This window comes from Natator depressus, chromosome 4, assembly GCF_965152275.1.
Source record: "Natator depressus isolate rNatDep1 chromosome 4, rNatDep2.hap1, whole genome shotgun sequence".
Classification (NCBI taxonomy): Eukaryota; Metazoa; Chordata; order Testudines; family Cheloniidae; genus Natator; species Natator depressus.
Window position 1 is genome coordinate 97,336,637 of NC_134237.1, and position 20,952 is coordinate 97,357,588.

General features: G+C 44.3%; 1 protein-coding gene across 1 annotated transcript in view; it reads right to left on the reverse strand.

Annotated features, from left to right (window-relative positions):
* WDR19 (WD repeat domain 19) overlaps nucleotides 1–20,952 on the reverse strand; it is a 105,767-nt gene extending 84,815 nt beyond the window's left edge. Inside the window, 8 exon segments of the mRNA XM_074951530.1 lie at nucleotides 1,206–1,321; nucleotides 2,106–2,221; nucleotides 3,966–4,091; nucleotides 11,157–11,222; nucleotides 13,657–13,748; nucleotides 20,772–20,797; nucleotides 20,800–20,890; nucleotides 20,893–20,952. Of these exon segments, the coding sequence (XP_074807631.1) occupies nucleotides 1,206–1,321; nucleotides 2,106–2,221; nucleotides 3,966–4,091; nucleotides 11,157–11,222; nucleotides 13,657–13,748; nucleotides 20,772–20,797; nucleotides 20,800–20,890; nucleotides 20,893–20,937 (678 nt within the window). The 5' untranslated portion in view covers nucleotides 20,938–20,952.

Consider the following 20,952-nt stretch of genomic DNA (forward strand, 5'->3'; position numbering starts at 1 on the left):
TGCAAGTCTCTAGCCACCTAGGTTCTCTTTTTGAGCAACTTACAGATGGAGCACTTTTCTTTAATGTGCCCTTCCCCAAGGCACAATAAACACGGAGTGTGGGGTCACTATTAGAGACAGCCACCCCACATGACAGGCGGTGTTTAAAACCTGGTGAGGGCATCACACCAGGCTAAATCCTACTTAACTAACTACTACTAATTAACTAAATCCTAAGGGCACTACTATAATTAACTACATACACAAGATCATAGGAAAGCACTGTGATAGAAAACATGATATTTGATACCACACAGAATTCTCCAACTCAAGCTGCAGGCAGTGAGAAGGAACTGAGGGAGGTCAAGGCAGCGCTGCACTTAAATAGCTATGGGAGGGGCTATGAAAGGCCAAAGGGAGCGAGTGCCACCCTAAAAGGGAGTGCTAAGCAAAGTTCTCCAGATTAACTACACTGGGTGTGTGCACACCTGGGAGAAATGTCTGCAATCATCTGAAGAAATAAGATTTCAGTCTGCTCTTAAAAAAAGTATTCAATGAACCACTGTTTCTACTATTTGAAATTAAGTGAATTCTACAAAACGATGTGCATATCCAAAAACTGCCTTTGCCCACAAGGATTCTAATTTACATAAGAAAACATTTAGAACTCTCTGATCAGAGGGAAGAAGGGAATCAGCATCTCAAAAGGGGTAATGGTCTACCTTACACTTCAGGGGCAAGATCCTCATCCCTACTCCAGGCACTTTACAAAGAGTAAAAGGGCTGGAGCATCCTGAAGGTGCCCTAAAAGCCCTGTATCTGGCCAAGGAAGAATTCCCCTGGTACAGACACTGTGGAAGACAGCCATAAGGCTGTTTTCTAAGGACCCCTTGCAAGCCCTGGCATAGGGGATAAACCAGGGCAGAGGTGGTGAGCAGCATTTCAGGGGCAGCCCCATAACATGCAGCACTGCAGAGTCTGCAGCCCATAGGGCAACCCAAAGAGGCTGCTATAACTTAGACAGGCCCCAAAGTATGCTGACATCATGCTCCAGCCCTGGAGTAGTCCAGGATTGGGAGAGTGCAAAGATGACTTACAGGCCACTTTAGCATCCACTCCAACTGGGCTGAGAGTCCAGTCTTCTGACTCTCAGAGACCAGCACAGAATCTTGCCCCAGGATCATTAACTAAGTATAACAGTTAGATAAAGATGCTGTTATTATTACCTGTCTTATAGTATCTCCTTCCTGATTGCTAATAGTTATCATTTTGTCTTCACTACCTAGTGCCAGCAGGTTTTCAGTACTCCAGCAACCACAAGTGATCCGCTTGGTGTGTTTACCTGAAAAACAGATATATATCAAATTTATATGTATAAAAAAACCATACAAAATTAGAGATGGAAATGTGGCCTCTAATTCATAACCCAGCCTATGCAGGTTTGAGCCCTACAATACACATTTTAAAAAACATTAAAAAATTAAAGGGAAGATTAATGTAATTCAAGTATGTACATTTTTAGAAAATAATTAGGGTGTGAACCAAAAAACTGACATGGTGAATATTCAAGAAGGTATGATAGCCACTGGAAAATATTTGTTATCAAAGTTTGTTTCTTGTTAAAAAAAAAAAAAAAATCCCCGAGAGGGAAGCCTTTGTATCTTTATGGAACCTTAAGGAACTTCTCATCTTCCCACTTCATTTGTATCAAACCTCCCAAGCCGTTTACTGCAGCCTCCATTTTCCTGCCCAAATAGGACTCTGAAGTTTATTGATGTCTCTCCTCAAATATACCATAAGAAAGACAGTGTATCAACACAAAAAATTCCACAGCCAATTTTCTGGCCTGTGCGGCAAGGGAGACTTTTACATCCAAGTTTCCCACATGACAGCACAGAACTTTGCCACTAGGTCATCACAGAGGTGTTTTACAAAGTATTCTATAAGAAACCATTCTAGTAAGAATAATAAAACAGAAGTAGCCATTTGAAAAAGAGTACATTTTGGAGTTACAGTTATAGATTATTATATTTTTACACTGAACACAAAGGAATCTTAACACTAGGAGTAAAATTTTGCTCTCAGTTAGAAACATACAAACCCAATGAATTCAGTATAGTACATACCAAGGACTGGAATCTTGCGAGAAGTCTGTCGGTTATAAATAAGCAAGTTTCCCTTAGTTGTTCCAACAGCAAGCAAGGCTCCAACTTTGGACCAAAGCAAGACAGACATTGGGTCTCTGAAATATTAAAAAAAACAATAAAATCATCTTACATGGCATATCAGTGAGATTCTCTTTTAAATTTAAAAAACAATTCCATTGTTAACTACAATTATTTGTTTTGTATTTGCACAGTGTTGTGTAAACCTGAGCTAAACTTTTTAATTCATTTGTTTAGGGTGAGTTTGCCACTTTCAGACTTGCTTAAGCATTCACAAAATAGCGATGAACCAGGGCGGGGGAGCTGGTTTGTTTAAATATTTAGACGTATACAAATGCTAAAAGTGGGCATCTGTGCATAAGCTCTAAGCATCCTTGATATACTTTCAAATATATCAGAGATAATCAAGTTGACAACAAATTTCTAAGAAATGCTTTAAAAGATGGTGCTTTTTTGAATTTTTTTTGTATTTTAACGGTGTAGTTGGGACTGATCACGACTGTATTCACATGGTAGATCATGGTTCTTTGATTGACAGACTATGGAACGTAGTAAGAAACTTAGCACAAGCTTTTTTGCTTTGAGTTTCAGACAGAGGAAGGCTGTGTTTTGTGTGATTTTTTTTAAGAGTTAATACAAAAAGCTAATATCTTAACTGAATTTAGTAAAAAGATAATATTATTTCAATCTCCCTGCAGCCTAATCTGTCAGGCAAGCCCGAGTCCTGATATTTCTGTTGCATTTATATTGTTGTATGCAATTAGGTGTGGCTTCCTTACGGATACAGTCTCCCTCATGTAATTGGATTTTAGAATTGATGTATGTAAATGCCCTTGAAGGACATTTTGTCTGTTTTATTATTAGTTTAAAAAGTAATAAACATGAAGAGCATAATAAATGGTAATAGAAGCAAAAGTACTAAAGGAATAGATATTTCTGTAACAGGGGCTGCTCATATCCCAGCTAGGTAGATTGGATGGACGTAAAGTAAAAGCGAGCAAGATGCATTCAGAGTCTGTGACTGTTAATCACGATCAAGGATCAAGTTTCTGATAAGTCATGTGAAGAGGGAAATATTTTTTCTGTTGCTGATGAATGACTTTGGTCAGGGACTTTATTATTGTATGTGCTTCAAAAGTACCGAGCACATTGTGGGTGCTACCCCTATGTAACTAATAATAGATGGAGACTCTCTCAGGATTTAGGCACTCTTGACATTCCTTTAAAAGCACAAATCATACCGTAAAAAAATATCCAGCTGCAAACTCCATCATATACCAACAATGACCAACTAATCTTTATAGCAACAAGGTTAGATATTGCCCTTCAGCAACACCTTATCCACAAAAGCTGTATTGAAAGATCTTTGCAATACACCTGAAGGTCAAGAGATTCATCCTTTTTAGAACCCAGGTGTGGGAAACAAGTTCCAAAGTTGAGGAACCCTTAGGGAAAGCACCTTCCCAGTAGCAGCCTCTCTTTTAACTGAACGGATTCCAGATCAAGTGTTTCTATTGATCCCAATTTTGGTAGTAGCACATGTCGTGGGCAGAGGTAATTTCTCAAGTAGACTGGTCAAGGCCATTATAGACCAAAACCTACAGAAATGCTCTACCTTGAAACCTGCAGATAGCCAATTAAGGCTACAAAACACCAGTGTAACGTCCTTGTGGCAACATACCTCACTTAAGAAGCAGGCTGCTGCAGTCTGCATTAGTTTCAGCTTCCAAATGAGTTTAGGATGTTGCACCAAGAAGGGCATACTGTACTAGTCTGATTCTTGACATGCATTTTACATTTTACAAGAAGAGTTTTTCTTACCTCATGCCACTGTCCACCTGGCTTGTTTTGTTTGTGTTGGCATCCCACAGATAAACGGTACTAGATTTGTCAGCAATTATGGCTAAGGTGTCCCCATCTTTATCCCAGTCCATAGCAACACAGTTGCTTAAGAAACAGAGAGAAAGAAGAAAGTAAACTTTACTAGGGATTTTAAAAGATTATGAGGGTCCAAGCCAGACAAAATTATACAGTCAAAATGAAGCCCCTGACCCAGCTCCTCCCCTCCGAACAAACCTGAGACAGGATGAGACATTCATGTTATGTAAATCTGAATCTCCAGATAGAAGTTGCACCCCAGCTCTAATCTCACCCAAGACTATGACTCCTTCCTACCACTTGTACCTCCAAAGGGAGCTCCAGAGCCCTGATCCCTTGCTGGGCCCCAGGGCTAGAGGGCCCCTTCCAACATACTCTGGATCTTTAAGGGACACCAAGCTGTCACTCAACCTATGGTTTTTTGGAGGCCACCTGATGTGGACAGCTCCCTCCTAGTTCTCAGAAGCGTATTAAGTTTGGGACAGAAGTCCACATGGAAGCAGGAAAATGTTCTAGTTGCTGTTCTCACAATGAGCACAGAGACAGACATACCCCACAATCTCTAGCATAGGAGAAATAGGACTAAGGAAGGGACATATATATTAAGGATTATAAACACCTCTGCTTATGCACTGGGTATATTTTCCTGCTGCACTAGTGCAGAGAAGGGTTGGGCACCAAAGGCTCTTATTAGAACTGGAAGAGACAATGGATCATAATGAAAAAATCCTCAAAGACTGTGCAGAAGAAAGAGGCCCCTTGGAGTAATTCTGCAATTAAAAACCCTTGGCTGGTGTCATAAATATAAAGGGAAGGGTAAACACCTTTAAAATCCCTCCTGGCCAGAGGAAAAACCCTTTCACCTGTAAAGGATTAAGAAGCTAGGATACCCTCGTTGGCACCTGACCAAAATGACCAATGAGGAGACGAGATACTTTCAAAAGCTGGAGGAGGGGGGAGAAAAAAAGGCTCTCTCAGTCTGTGTGATGCTTTTTGCCGGGAACAGAAAAGGAATGGAGTCTTAGAACTTAGTAAGTAATCTAGCTAGATATGCGTTAGATTCTGTTTTCTTTAAATGGCAGAGAAAATAAGCTGTGCTGAATGGAATGGATATTCCTGTTTTTGTGTCTTTTTGTAACTTAAGGTTTTGCCCAGAGGGATTCTCTATGTTTTGAATCTAATTACCCTGTAACGTATTTACCATCCTGATTTTACAGAGGTGATTCTTTTATTTTTTTCTTCTCTTAAAATTCTTCTTTTAAGAATCTGATTGTTTTTCATTGTTCTTAAGATCCAAGGGTTTGGGTCTGTGTTCACCTATGCAAATTGGTGAGGATTTTTATCAAACCCTCCCCAGGAAAGGGGGTGGAAGGTTTTGGGGGGATTTTGGGGGGGAAAAGACGTTTCCCAACGGGCTCTTTCCCAGTTATATACCTGTTAGACGTTTGGTGGTGGCAGCGATAGAGTACAAGGGCAAAAAGGTAAAATAATTTGTACCTTGGGGAAGTTTTTAACATAAGCTGGTAAAAGTAAGCTTCGGAGGTTTTCATGCAGGTCCCCACATCTGTACCCTAGAGTTCAGAGTGGGGAAGGAATCTTACAGCTGGCCTGTGCCAGCCGACTCAGGCTAAGGGGCTGTTTAATTGTGGTGTAAACATTTGTGCTCAGGCTGGAGTTTGGGCTGTAGGACCCTGTGAGGTGGGAGGCTCCCAGAGCTCAGGCTGAAGCCCAAGCCCAAATGTCTACACTGCAATAAAACAGCCCAAGCTCTGAGAGCTTAAGTCAGCTGGCACAGGCCTAACTGCAGCATCTAGCTGCAATATAGACACACCCTCAGTGCCCCTTACAGTCCCAGGGAGGGCAGAGTGAGCCACTCAGTTCCAGGAGACCAGCTGCATCCTTGAAGACAACAAAAGGATGGATTCTGGCACACAAGTGTTTGTATAAATGTTAGCAGTCCTAGCATGTGTATCAAGGTAGATTTGTGTGAACACAACAGAACCTGAACCAACCCTGTCTTTGGATGGAGTCTGGGTATTATATTAACCATTTGCACATCTCTAATCAAAAGGCAAGCAACTCATAATGAATAGCAGGCATCTGGTTACTTGTTCTAGACTCCATCTGCTAGTATGGGAAATAACTTACTGTTTGGCTGCCAGAGGGACATTTGTCAATTAAATATGTAAAAACTAATGCATATAAAAAAAATGCAGTGTCTAATCTTTGCAAAAATCCACAGAACACAGCTTTTGCTGTCATGAATGCTTCAACATGCTTTGGTTTTTAATTGTCTGAAAAATTGTCTTTTACACTCTTCTGCCATGAACCTTATCTCTCAACCATTTGTTCTTTGGTTAAAAATGTACGCTATGCAAAAATAGTATTTAAAGCTATTGCAAGTACTTTGAGTGAAAAAACCAAGAAGTCTGACTGCCTGAGAAGTCAAAATAGAATGTATTTTATAAAAATAATTTGTTTTGAAGCCTAAGATCCAATGTAAATTGTGCTTTTGCTTGCATTCTAGGCAAGTACATTTATAGCTTCCAGTAAAACAGGGGGTAGCTTCTTGAAAAGCTAGCAGCTTTTCCTTCCTGCTCACTTAGTAGCTCCTAATAGGAAGCACTTTATGCATACCAGGCTGCAGGCTAAATCAGCAACCCACCAGTTCAACCTTTTATCTTCTTTTCTCCCACTTGCCTGAATTTAGCATGATAGTAAATGTGGACTCCTGCAAGAAACTTCAATGGATGTCTCAATCCCCAACCACAGCAGCATGCAGCATTCTGGTGAGCAGGAGGAATAAATGGGAAGGGAAGCCACTAGAGGCAGTGTAACCAAGGGGACACAGCACTTGACTGGGACTCAGGAGATCTGGATTCTATTGCCAGCTCTGTCATTGGCCTGTTGTGAGACCTTGGACAAGTCACCTTCTCTCTCTGTGCCTCAGTTTCTCTACCTGTTAAATGGGGATAATGACACTGACCTCCTTTGAGATCTACAAATGAAAAGCACTGAATAAGAGCTGGGTGTTTTTGTTGTTATTAGACAAGAGTGCAGAAAAAACACAAGAAAGCAAAAAAGAAAAATAGTACATAAGAAGAGAGCCAAATGGACAAGAGAAAATGAGAAATATAATTGAAGAGATGGCGCTTATGACATCTTCTATTTGAACAGAATAAACTTGGGATTCTGAATTCAGTTCTCAAGAGAGAAGAGGTCCAAGACAGAGTTAGAAGGCAACAGACAGAGTGACCACATCACCATTTGGACTGAGCTGGGCTTCCTTCAGGTAAGTATCCTTGCTTTTGCTTGAACCCTATGTGACAGAAGTGGAGATGCTCTGTAATCATTTCTGATTACTGTATATTGACCTGGTTATTGGGATTTTTACTTATTAAGATGTTGATTTAGTTTAATAGAGCAGTTGTCAGGAAAAACAAGCTGATAAGGAAACAATGGCTCAATATAAGACACCCTTCAGTAAACACTTATGGGTTGTTAAGAGACAATATCTGAACTATTAGCTTCGAAGATTCTACTTCCTGGCTCCAGCCAACTTACATAACTGGTTTTGACAAGCAGGGCCAAAGCCTGCGAACCAAAAGATCAAAAGGGCTATGGAGCTTAAAAAGGACCATTCTCAAGAGTGAGGGGAGAACTGCTGGGGAGTTGTTCAGGGGAACCAGGTGCACAGGAACTGCTATGGTGTCTGAAAAAAAGTCAGGATGCATAGAACTACGTCAGGGGATGGTACGCCTTTAGGTTGGACAGATATGCATTAGACTATTTGTTGTTTTAAAATCCTTTTTCCTCTCAATACTTTATTCCCACTGCAAAAAACCTAATACTTTTGTTTTAAGGAGGTATTCTGTTCAGACTCCCAAAGAGAAGAACCAGAGTCAGACTTGCACAGTTGATACTCGGCATACTGTAGCCCACGCTTGGTGTAAGAGTGGGAGAACAGTGGAATTCTACCCCAGAATAGATGGAGGTCTGAAACCTGAGAGGAGATACTCCGCGAGACCAGAAAGAGGACAAATGTATAGCTAGTCCTGTAACCGTGACACCTATACTCAATTTGGGTTGTTATTCTTGGCGAAAAAAACTGCAGTCTGGTTTAAGGGCAGCAACTAATTGCCATGGTTGAAACTGCTGTTATTTAACTGCTTCTACAGCAATCAATCAAGTAGTCAGATTGTAAATTAGGTTCAAGTTTAATATTAAAAAGACACTCAGATTTAGGCTATGTCTACCCTGCATTTTCGTCAGTAAAACTTTTGTCATTCAGGAGCGTGAAAAAACCCACCGCCTTGACCAACAAAAGTTTTACAGATGAAAAGGGCCAACGTGAACAACGCTTTGTTGGCGTGAGATGCTCCTCACCGATAAAGCTTCTGCCCCTTGTTGGGGGTGGGTTTATTTTGTCGGCAGGAGAACTTTCTCCTACCAAAAAAGAGCGCCTACCTTGTGTGCCTTACAGCAGCAAGGCTTTAGCAACACAGCTATGCTGCTATAAGCTGAGCAGTGTAGACATAGCCCTAGTCAGGCTCTTTGAGGTAGGTGTAATACTAGGTTCTTTGAAACCAGACTTCAGGAGACTGAGATAATCATCAATAAGCTATGATTTAGTCACGGAGGTCATGGGCGGCGGTGGAACCCCCAAGCTCCCGGGCAGTGGCAGGGGAATCCCTGAGCTTGGGCTGACATGGGAGCTGGGGCACCCCACAGCTCCCAGCCCCCACGGGCAGCTGGAGACCCCCAGAGCTGCAGCAGCAGGGGCACCTCCTAGCCCCTGAGCAGCTGCCCCCCTTCAGCCCTGTGGGGATCCACAGATCCCCATTTTGTCCCGATATTTTTACTAAGAGTCACGGGCAGGTCACGGGTTTCTGTGAATTTTTCCTTTTTTGCCTATGACCTGTCCGTGACTTTTACTAAAAATATCCATGACAAAATCTTAGCCTTTGGAGGTGCTAAGGCCTTCAACCTTTGTTCAGGGTAGATGCATCTACAGAGCTAAGAAATTAATGAATGTATACACAGCAATTAGACACCCGGGGCTGGCCCAGGCCAGCTGACTCAGGCTCGCGGAGCTCAGGTTAAGGGCTGTTTAATCGCAGTGCAGACTTCTATACTCTGACTGGTGCTTGGGCTCTAGGACCCTGTGAGATGGGAGGGTCCCAGAGCACATACTGCAGCCTGAGCCTGGAAGTCTACACTGCAATGAAACAGCCCTACAGCTTGAGCCAGAGGAACCCGAGTCAGCTGGCATGGGCCAGTTATGGATATCTCTTTGCAGTGTAGGCATCATCTGGGGCCGCTCAGGGTGACTGAGCACAAGGGAGCTTGGATTGAGTGGTAGTCAGTCACAAAGGGCAAGAAAGCTCTAAACTGAACTGTTATCGCCTGGCAGACTGAGGAATTAAAAACTGAATAATAATAAAACCTTTTCCTTGAATAATTAACAGACCACAACAAAGTTAAATTCAGTTCTCATCAGAGTTAAAACCCAGTTAGCTATGGTAGTAAATCAGCAGCAGACTAGCCAGGGAGGCCACTAATAAATTTATTATGAATGTGTGTATGAATGTCTATTTGTTTTGTGACCAAGTGGCATACATACACACCCAATACAAGCAGCTCATGTACATGGGCTCTGATGGCCAGCATCCTGAGCACAGAGCTGCTGAACTGGAAGAGCAGACACAGATGGAATTGTTTATAGACTCTGCATATAGGGACACTGGAGTAGGCTCACCTCAGAACTGACTTCCCCAATCGTCCAGTTGAGGAAGCCAGACTCATGGTGGAAGGGGCACCAAGGTGGAATGGAGGCACATACCCCCTTAGATGGGAGTCTCCTACCGACTGAGATAGTGGAAACTGACAGCTCTTCATGTACTGAGGAGGTCATTCCAGGGGACTGAACTACAGAGGGGAGAGCAAATGTACCCCTACATTGCAGCCAAAAAAACCCAAACAACAAAAAATGCAGCAACAAGTCTCAGAGCCCAGGGCAAATTGGGCTTGCACTATGGTGCTAAAAATTGCAGTGTAGATGTTCCAACTTGGCCTGGGCTCTGAAACCAGGGAAGGGAGAAGAGGGTCTCAGAGCCTGGGCTTCAGGCTGAGCAGGAATGCGTACCCTGCTGTTTTTAGCCCCGTAGCACAAATCTGAGTCAGCTGACCCAGGCTTAGACTGCTGCCACAGAATTTATTTTGCAGTGTAGACATACCCAAAGACTGATTGTGGTGACAGGAGACTGATCATGAGAAATGTAGATAGTTGGTGACCATGAGAACAGCTTGGTGACTTCACTACCAGGTGTAAAGGTTGCAGACATCATGAGATATCCAACCAAACTGCAGGCGAGCGCTGGGGAAGAGCTTGTGGTCGTGGTATGTATTGGTACCAATGATGTAGAGAGATGTAGTGGAGAGGTCCTGGAAGCTAAATTTAGAATACTAGGTAGAAGGCATAGGTCCAGGGCATCAGTGGTAGCTTTTTCTGAAGTGCTTTGAGTTCCATACACAGGTCCAGCTAGGCAGAGGGAACGTCAAGGTCTCAATGCATGGATGAAAAGACAGTGCTAAGAAGAGATAAAGTTTTGTAGGTACTCGGGAACATTTGGAGGAAGGAGAAGTTATACAGAGGGCAGGAGACCACCTTAATTAAAATGGAACCAGACTAGAATGGAATAGAAAATAAATAAGGTAACAGTTTGGGGTTGTTGACATGAGTAGATGATGTGAGATAGAACTGAGGTGAAGAAAGTACTTTTATACAGTTTTTGAGATGAAGTTTGGACTTGAAATTTATTTTTGTATTTTAAATCTTTTTAGCCTGTCATTTTTATTACACATTTATATATTTTAGCGATGAGCTATTTATGTGGGGTCCTAAAATTATCTCTACCCTTCTTTTGATGAAAAGTATAGTTAAAGAATGTTTTACGTATAAGGATATATATAATTTTTTCCTGATCTTTCATAGCTATTGTATTATGAATTCAGTTTTGCCTCAGAAATGCATCTTCCACATATTACTTATATGTATGTATGTATGTATGTGCCATTAAAAGTGTGTGTTTTTTTCTGTTTAAGAACATGTTCCAAACCGTTGTTAGTTCTTACCTTGGTAAATTAATTTCATTTCTCTTCTGACCATGCCGATCAAAGATTTTTACAGTGTGATCAGTTCTAAAAACATAAAAGATGAATTCAGTATTTTTGTACATTTGCAAATATCCTTAGATTTCATAAACTTTTTTTCCATTGATCTTTCATGCCCCGTTGATATGGCTCAGGAGTTTTATCTATTGATATTTCCAGGGGATAGGTACTTAATGTGACAGATATTATGGACATATGCAGGGTTGTTGTAGCCATGCGGGTCCCAGGATATTAGCGAGACAAGATCGGAGAGGTAATATCTTTTATTGGACCAACTTCTGCTGGTGAGAGAGGTAAGCTTTCAAGCTTATACAGAGCTCTTTTTTAGATATGGGAAATATACAGCTTGCCTCTCTCACCAGCAGAAGGTAATCCAAGAAAAGATATTATGGACACTTGGAAAAATAAAGTTATTGTATCAGCTTTATAAGTCTTATATGTATGTTTATGGGCTAAGGATTGCATTCTGGCTCCACAGGAGAGTTACAGGGTTTCCTACAAGAACAAAATCACTGGGTGGTAATTAATGCAAATCCCTAGGCAGGTAGCAAGTCTGGAGGAGACTCTGCCCCTGGAGGAAACTGCATATACATCGCCTTGGCAGGATTCAATTTAATCTGATAGAGGACAGTAAACATCAATTTCAGCTGACACACTGAAATTTGACCAAAAAAAAAAATCCCCCGCGCACCTTATGTCTGCAGGGATCAGGTGTCACCAGTCCTCAGGCAGGGCAGGCAACCCCACTGTCATAGCTTTCTTGCTCACCAGCTGGGAGCGTGGCAGCCATCCCCAGGCAGAAGCCATTCGGCAGTGGGGTGGCCTCCCCTGTGGCCAGGGGCTCATCTCGCAGTCTTAGGCAAAGGGTCTCTGCTCTGCTCTACATGCCCTACCAGGACTGCAACCTTCCCCACATCATGACAGGTTTCAGAGTAACAGCCGTGTTAGTCTGTATTCGCAAAAAGAAAAGGAGTACTTGTGGCACCTTAGAGACTAACCAATTTATTTGAGCATGAGCTTTCGTGAGCTACAGCTCACTTCATCGGATGCATACTGTGGAAATTGCAGAAGATTTCCACAGTATGCATCCGATGAAGTGAGCTGTAGCTCACGAAAGCTCATGCTCAAATAAATTGGTTAGTCTCTAAGGTGCCACAAGTACTCCTTTTCTTCCCCACATCTTGCATCTACAGGGATCCAATGTCACTGGCCCTGCAGCAGCACAGGAAGCCCTGGGCAGCCCTTCTGTCACAAGAGTGAGGCCATGATATTGTGGTGGCAGAGGGCTCACTATGCTACCACAGGGCCTGACATACTTGATTCCTGCTGGTGCAAGGTGTGGAGAAGACTGAGGTCCTGGAGAGGCAGAGCAGAGACCCCGAGCCAGTACTGCAAGGATGATGTACTGCGGGGGCTCTGTCCCTAGGCAAGAGCCATTCGGCAGTAGGGTGGCCTCCCCTCAGGCTAGGGGCTTGTCCTCTTCCTCATAGCTCTGGAGTGGAGTCTCGGCTCTGCCCTGCCAGGACCACAACTTTCCCCGCACCTTGCACCTGCAGGGATCAAGTGTCACAGGCCCTGCAGCCGTGCAGGGAACCCTCTGGGGCCACGACAGAGGAGCTGCACTCACTCACCCACCCACCAGAAACAGAGGAGCAGTCAGTCCCTGGGATGGACTTGTTCAGCAGCAGGGTGGCCTCCCTCTGTGTCCAGGGGCTCATCCTTCTCCTTGGAGTCTTTGCCAGAGGTCTCTACTCCACCAACTGAGGATGACAGCATATCTGGCATCTTTTACCTAGGTGTCTTGGGTCCCTCAGCTGTGTAGCCAGTCCTGGGAATCCCTTGGAGCCCCACAATTAGTGCTACCCTAATGCTAGCCCAACCCTCCCCTCCCCCTCAATTTCCAGCAATTGTAAAAATTAAAATAGTTAAAAATCAAACAAAAATCTTAAAAATAAAAATATATATTAGTTGCCTAAATTACAAAAAAAAAAAAATTGAATTCTGCCAAGTCTACCTATACTAGTTTGACCCACTTCAAAAAACTTGACAAACAAAAAAATGAAAACTATAAAAGTGCTGTTGGTCAATGGTTAACCCTATCATTGCCTGGTTGGTCACTAGTTAATCCTGTCATTGCCCTTGAGAAAACTGGACCATAAGTGCTGAACTGAAGTCAGATCTACTGTAGTAATCACAGTGAATTACAAGAAGAATTGCAGCCTAACTGCCCGGTCTAGAGGTGGAGAGTCACAGGACTCTACCTCGAGAATGGTAACGGCTGAGAAGCCTGAGACGTAAGTGGGGTGCCCTCAAGAAGGCCAAAAAGGGGTCAGAGATGCAAGTTACCTCAGGAACTGTGACATATACTGTGACAGTGAATATACAACATTAACAAAAGGGTGAAAATAACTCAATTACACCTCTACATACATAATAATAATGTAAATACTTCTTATCTTACCCTGTCACAGCAAGGAAGTTTCCTGAAGTTTTCTGCCAGGTGAACTGCACAGGGGATCCAAGCAAAGCCTTTTCTAATAGAGTAAATACTCGCTGAGGGAAGAAAGAGGGGAATTACTAACTTAAAAACGGTAAGCACTGGAGAACATTAAACCTGCCTAGTACATATTAGTAAATATAACTAATATTCAATACAAATAAAGAAAGATTGTCTATCCTGTAGCCTATGTATAAAGCGGACAGAATTCTGTGGCTGGCCTTTCATTATACATGGAAAAGTGAACTTTCATGACAGACACTTCAGAGCTGGTGTTCAACCTTTTAAGTTCAACCTTAAAAACCTAAGATGAAAATAGTACAAATATACTTTAATTTGTATTAGCAATTTTAAAAAAAATTTAAATTAGAGAATTCAGACTTTTGCAAAGACAGCACTTTTGATTGTTGCTACTTAGATAAGAAAAGTAAAAGTACGAAACTAAACCAAGTAACTGAACTGTAAAATAAAATTAGCTTTTCTTTTCACCCCTTGCATGTGTTAAAATCTGAAGATTATTTATAAATCCGCACAACTTTATTCTTTAGCAATATTGATAGTGTTGCCAACTCTTGTGATTCTATCACAAGTCTCACAATATTTGGTAATTTTCTTAAAGTCACAGGTGCTAGACTTAAGAGATTGCATAAGAAGCTCAGCTTTCATTGGAAAAAAAAGTAAGTTTCTAGTACGATGGATAAAAATCTAAGATTTTCTCCACAAAAAAAAATTTAAAAATTGACTTTTCTTATTTAAATTGGAAATTTTATTTAAACTGGATTTTTAATTTTATTTAAATTAGAAAAATTATAAGTTTTTCTTTTTATAAATAAAACCTGTTTATAATGAAATCTTAATTTAATACAAAAATATATTAAAGGCTAAAATAATTGTAATCTCTTAAAATATTTAAATAAAAATAACTACTGAATCAATGAGCCTCTGTCAAAAACCCTGAATTAAAGACTTCTTTATACGGAAAAGCAGTGGCTTTTTAATGTGTCTCCTGCAGCTCTTTGCAGCACGATATTAAAACACTGTGTGATTTAATTATTAATCTAAGTTATTAAACAATCAGGATGTTTCTACCGTGTTAGTAACCAAGTGAAGTTTATAAAATAATACTTGGTCAATCATTTTTCTGAGAGAATAATATATATTAAATAAAACAATGAATTCATAGCACTGCGGCTCTTTACGATAATGTTGGCTCTTGAACCACTGAGGTTTGAATATCACTGATATAAAGACAGAACTGGGGGGAAATATCTAACTTTTGAGATCACGCTTCACAAATATGGCACAATAGATCAGCATAAGTAATTTAGGAGACTGTCTCACTTTCAAGAGACTTAGGTGAGTCACTTTCACTTATGCATATTTGAAAATTTTCCCAGGCTGACCTGAAATAATCAGTTTAAATCACTGAATACAGTTAATCCCTCTATTTAATAAATCACTTTTAGTTGTAAATATGAAATATGTGTTGATGAAAAGTTTATGTATCCAAAAACATTTAATTTAAATGTTGTATGCGCTGTTTGGTATGTTTAAGTTTGTTACCATCCTAATGCAGCTTGACAAAAATCAAGAGCAAAAAGTTAATTATCTAGGAAATAAACAATATATCTTTCATTTCTAACATTGAAAATGTACAATTAAGAATCTGAAAATATTAAGCTATACAATTTATAGCATAGTTATAGTATACCCCCCTAAGTAGCAAACAGATGTACCAAACTTACTTTAAAGGCTCTATTTAGTTGTAAATCAACATTTTTTAATGGTTATATCAACCAATGAAAATGTACCTTTCTTTAGAAAATAACTGAAGTACAAATGGGAAAGTTGTTTAAAATCTATGGTTTAAATGGAGGCTTTCTGCTTAAATCACCTTGATTTACATCAATCCACCCTGGTTTGTAGCCCTCATGTTTGAAAAAAAGAAAGAAAAAGCTATGAAACTTGAAGCTATGAAACTTGAAACTATGAAGTAAGTGCACCCTACAGACTTAGAAATCGAAAAGCAAAGAAATTATTCATTTTAGAAGATCTCATGAGCTTTGAACACTTGAGGCTGGCAACACTATGTGTGGCCTGTGGAAGTTTCCCATTTGAAGTTCCTTCTTTAAAATATGGAACAGGTTTGATCACAGGAAGGATGGTCCAGTGGTTAAGGCACTAGCCTAAGACTTGGAAACCTGGATTCAATTTCTTGCTCCACCACAGACTTCCTCTGTGACCTTGGGCAAGTCACTTAGCCTCTCTGTGCCTCAATTTTCCATCTGTAAAATGAAGAAAACAGTATAACCTACTTCAGAGGGCTGTTGAGAAAATAAATACAGTACAGATTGTGAGGTGCTCAGATACTCTAGTATCGTAGACCAAGTATCTAAGGGCTTGGCTACACGTGCGAGTTACAGTGCATTAAGGGAGCCCCGGGCTCAATACCCATCTACACTGGCAAGGCATGTAGAGCGCGCTGACTCCGCGGCTGGTCCGCTCCTGGTACTCCACCTCAGCGAGTGGAATAACATTTTGTGCGCCCCCGCTGGAGCACCGCGGCGCCAGTGTGGACGCCCTGGTCTGTCAGTGCTCTCTGATCGGCCTCCAGAAGTGTCCCACAATGCCTGTTCTAGCCACTCTGGTCACCGCTTTGAACTCTACTGCCCTGCCCTCAGGTGACCAACCGTCAGACCCGCCCTTTAAATTCTCTGGGAATTTTGAAAATCCCCTTCCGGTTTGCTCAGCCAGCCGTGGAGTGCTCTCAGTGAATCTTTCCAGGTGACCATGCCTCCACGTGCCAGGTGATCCCCAGTATGGAGCAATGGCGAGGTGCTGGACCTCATCAGTGTTTGGGGGAAGGAAGCTGTCCAGTCCCAGCCTCGCTCCAGCCATAGGAATTATGATTCCTTCGGGCAGATATCAAGGGACATGATGGAAAGGGGCCATGACCGGGACGCACTGCAGTGCAGGATTAAAGTGAAGGAGCTGCGGAATGCCTACTGCAAAGCCCGCAAGGCAAACAGCCACGCCGGTGCCGCTCCGTGACCTACTGTTTCTACAAAGAGCTGGACGCAATACTTGGGGCTGACCCCATCTCCACTCCGAGTACCACCATGGACACTACCATATGGAAGCAAAGCAGGAGTGAGGGTGCTGAGGCAGAGGAAGACACACCGGAATCCCTAGATGCATGCAGCCAGGAGCTGTTCTCAAGCCAGGAGGAAGGTAGCCAGTTGTGGTGGCTGGTGCTTGGGGAAGGACAAACACCAGAGGCGGTTCTCGGTAAGCGGTTTTTATTTTGGGAAGAAAGTTATTCAGTGCGGGCTCTTGGGGTGAGGAGGGTATGGGCTGCATGCATGCCTAGATGCGGAATAGGGCATTGATGTGCTCTCTCACATCGTGGTAATCGGCCTCAGTGATCTCTTCAAAGGTCTCATCCAGAACTTGGGCAATGCTCTTGCGCAGGTTTCTCAGGAGAGCCACAGTATTCCTTGTCCCAGTAAGACTAACTTCTCCACACCACTGTGCTGTGAGGGGCGGGAGGACTATTGCTGCACACAGGCAAGCTGTATATGGGCCAGGGTAGAAGCCGCATTGCAGTAGAAGACTCTCCCTTGCTTCCCAGGTCACCCTCAGCAGCAAGATATATTTCAGGACGAACTCCTGTGGAAAATGTGGGGACAGTGTTCAGCATAGGGGCCCCCCTGCCGCTGTTGGCTCTCCCCAAGGCACAGAAACGCAGAGGATAGTACAGCCATGAAACAATCAGTCATGCTTGACCCCATGCTGACTCACCATTTTGGGGCTCCTGTGGGTTGTGTGCGCTCGCTTTGGGGCGGGAAAATGACGCCATTGTGTAGACTGTGCTTGCCCGTAAGGACTGGGGAATCATTGCTCTGTCTGGTGTGAACAATGCTGCCTCTGTTAAGTGTTGCATTTTGCCTTTACAGATGCAACCTTGAGATCTCAGCCATCCGTGTTATCTCCAAAGAATCAGAAAGAGGCCACGTAGAAGCAAGGAAGACGTTGCATGAAGTAATGCAGCATTCAAGTAATGAAAATTGAAAAGTGCAGGAGTGGCGGGACACTGAAAGGAGGATCCGCCAGCAGAATGAGGAGCGCTGGTACAAAAGCGCCATGCTCCGGCAGCAAAGCGCGGATTAGCTGATAAGCATAATGGAGCGCTAAGTGGACTCGATCCAGGCATTCGTAGCCATGCAGGTGGAGCACTACCGTGCCCGACCCCCCCTGCAGTCCTTGTCCCAAAACTCTTTCCCTTGTGCCCCCATGTTACCTCCAGCATTTCCCCACTTTCCCCAACATCCGGGTTCTTACCACTACCAGCTGCCTCCAATACCTGTAGCTTTACCACCCAGCCCTGAAAACTAGAACCCTTACCCACTACACTCAACCCCCATCACCATGCAGTATAGCCATCCTGAAGTGCAGCACTCATTGTACAGCACTCCAGACAGGAAGGTTGAGTATGGTAACAGAACATACACAAATCTGTGATTGTACCGTTCCCCACCCCACCCCCTTGCCCTTTCTGTTTCCCAAGCAGTTGTGTTTCTTTCCAATAATTGGATTTTTTGGCTTTGAAAACATTCTTTATAATTGCATAAAGTAAAAGATACCTTAGCCCAGGAAAGAAACAGGCACTGCAAGTCAGTGTAGCAAACACAGATTCCTACTAACATTGGAACCACTGCACTTCACTCCTGTGCAGGGCACCAGACATTATTGGTGGCTTTCAGCCTCAAATTGCTCCCTCAAGGCATCCCTAATCCTTGCAGCCCCACACTGGGCCCCTCTAATAACCCTGCTCTCTGGCTGTTCAAATTCAGCCTCCAGGTGTTGAACCTCTAAGTTCCATGCCTGAGTGAATCATTCACCCTTCCCTTCACAAATGTTATAGAGGGTACAAGCACACGGATATAACCGCAGGAATGCTGTCATTGGCCAGGTCCAGCTTCCCATACTGAGAGCGCCAGCAGCCCTTTAAACAGCCAAAAGCACACTCCACAGTCATTCTGCACCAGCTCAGCCTGTTGTTGAACCGCTCCTTGCTGCTGTCAAGGCTCCCTGTGTAGGGTTTCATGAGCCATGACTTTAAAGGGTAAGCGGGGTCTCCAAGGATCACAATTGTCATATCAACTTTCCCTACGGTGATCTTCTGGTCTGGGAAAAAAGTCCCGGCTTGCAGCTTCCTGAACAGGCCAGTGTTCAGAAAGATGCGTGCGTTATGCACCTTTCTGGGCCAGCCTGCGTTAACATCAATGAAACACCCACATGATCCAGAAGCGCCTGGAGAACCATAGAGAAATACCCCTTCCGATTAACATACTTGGAGGCTAGGTGGGCTGGTGCCAGAATTGGAATGTATGTGCCATCTATTGCAGTTAGGGAAACCCATTTGTGCAAAGCCACCCACAACGTCATGCACGTTACCCAGAGTCATGGTTCTTCTGAGCAGGATGAGATTAATGGCCCTGCAAACTTGTATCAACACGATTCCAACAGTCGACTTCTCCACTCAAAACTGGTTAGCGACCGATCGGTAGCTGCCTGGAGTTGCCAGCTTCCAGATTGCAATAGCCACCCGCTTCTCCGCCGTCAGGACAGCTCTCAATCTCGTGTCCTTGCGCCGCAGGGTGTGGGCGAGCTCCTCACACAGTCCCATCAAAGTGGCTTTTCTCATCCAAAAGTTCTGCAGCCATTGCCCGTCATCCCAGACTTGCATGACGATGTGATCCCACCAATCCGTGCTTGTTTCCCGAGGCCAAAAGCAGCATTCCACGGTGGTGAGCATGTCCGTGAATGCCGCAAGCAAATTTGTGTCATATGTGTTACTAGAGCCGATATCATCATTGGAGCCCTCACTGTCACTTTGGATCATAAGGAATAACTCGACTGCCAAACGTGATGTGCTGGCAAGACTCGTCAGCATACTCCTCAGCAGTTCGGGCTCCATTCCCGCAGACCGAAAGGGAAGACAGAGCACGCAGCACAAAAACCGTTGAAAGATGGTGCCAAATGTGGACGGAAGCACAGGGATTGCTGGGATGCGAACTGATGCATCACGGGGCCTTGGGACAGGAGCCAGAATGCCCCCGCCCCCTTCCCACAAGCCACAGCGCCAGAATGGGAAGAGGTGCTCTGTGGGATAACTGCCCGTAATGCACCACTCCCAATGCCGCGGCAAGTGCCGCAAATGTAGCCACGCCAGTGCGCTTGTTCCTGTCAGTGTGGCCAGACTGCAGCGCTTTCCCTACTGCGCTCTCTGAAGGCGGGTTTAACTCACAGCACTCTACATCTGCAAGTGTAGCCATGCCCTAAGGTATCTAGATAAGATAGACCAGACTTGTTCTAAGATAGACACGCAGCCTTACTTACTGGTTGTCAGGAAGGTCACAGAACTCAAGGATTCTGTGACTTTTCCCTGACTTCTGCAGTGGCCCTTGGGTCAAAAAGTTTGCCCACCCCTGGGCTAGACCTGTACAGTTGGGGTTCAGGAAGATTTCCCCCCCCCGGCTAGTTATTCCCCCATGCCCACTTCAGGGTTTCCTGCAGCTTTCTCTGCAGCGTCCCTTCCTGTGGGAGAGGCACGGGGCCGGCTCCGAAACGCCCCTCTTGCGCTCCCAGGCCCTTCCCCCAACATCCCACACAGCAGAGCGGGCCGCCATTCCCTGCTGCCCCCTGCAGCAGCGAGCCCCCGTCCGCCCCCTTGCCGCTCAGCCCGCCCAGCTTCTCTCCCTCCCCCACTGCTCTAAAGCAGCCCCCGCCCCTCGGGTGGCCGCTGCCCTCCAGGGCAGGGCACGTCAGCGTGTCCCCGAGGCCGCCGCCCCGGGTCACCCCGCTCCACGCCCCCAGCCCTGCCTCCCACGCGCGGCAGCCCCCGCCAGGGTAGGGCGCCGAAGCGCTGCAGGCCCTGGGCCGGGCTGCTGAATCACAAGGCCCCTCAGCCTCCACAACTGCCTACTGCCCCCACGCCAGAGGAGCTCAGGCAGCTGGGGGGGGCAGTCCCCGGTGAGCCCCATGCCCGCCCCAATAACGGCATTTTTGAACTTTACCTTCATCTTCTCTCCCGGGGCTCCCGAGTCAATACTTCATGTGCGCATGCGCTGCCGCTCCGAGGGCAAGGGGGAGCGCGGCCCCTGTCGCTAACAGCGTCCCGGTCACCCAGGCGATCTGGGGGCGGGGGTCAAGGGAAGAGCCTCTGGCGCCACGACCAATCATCGTGAGGAGGCGGGG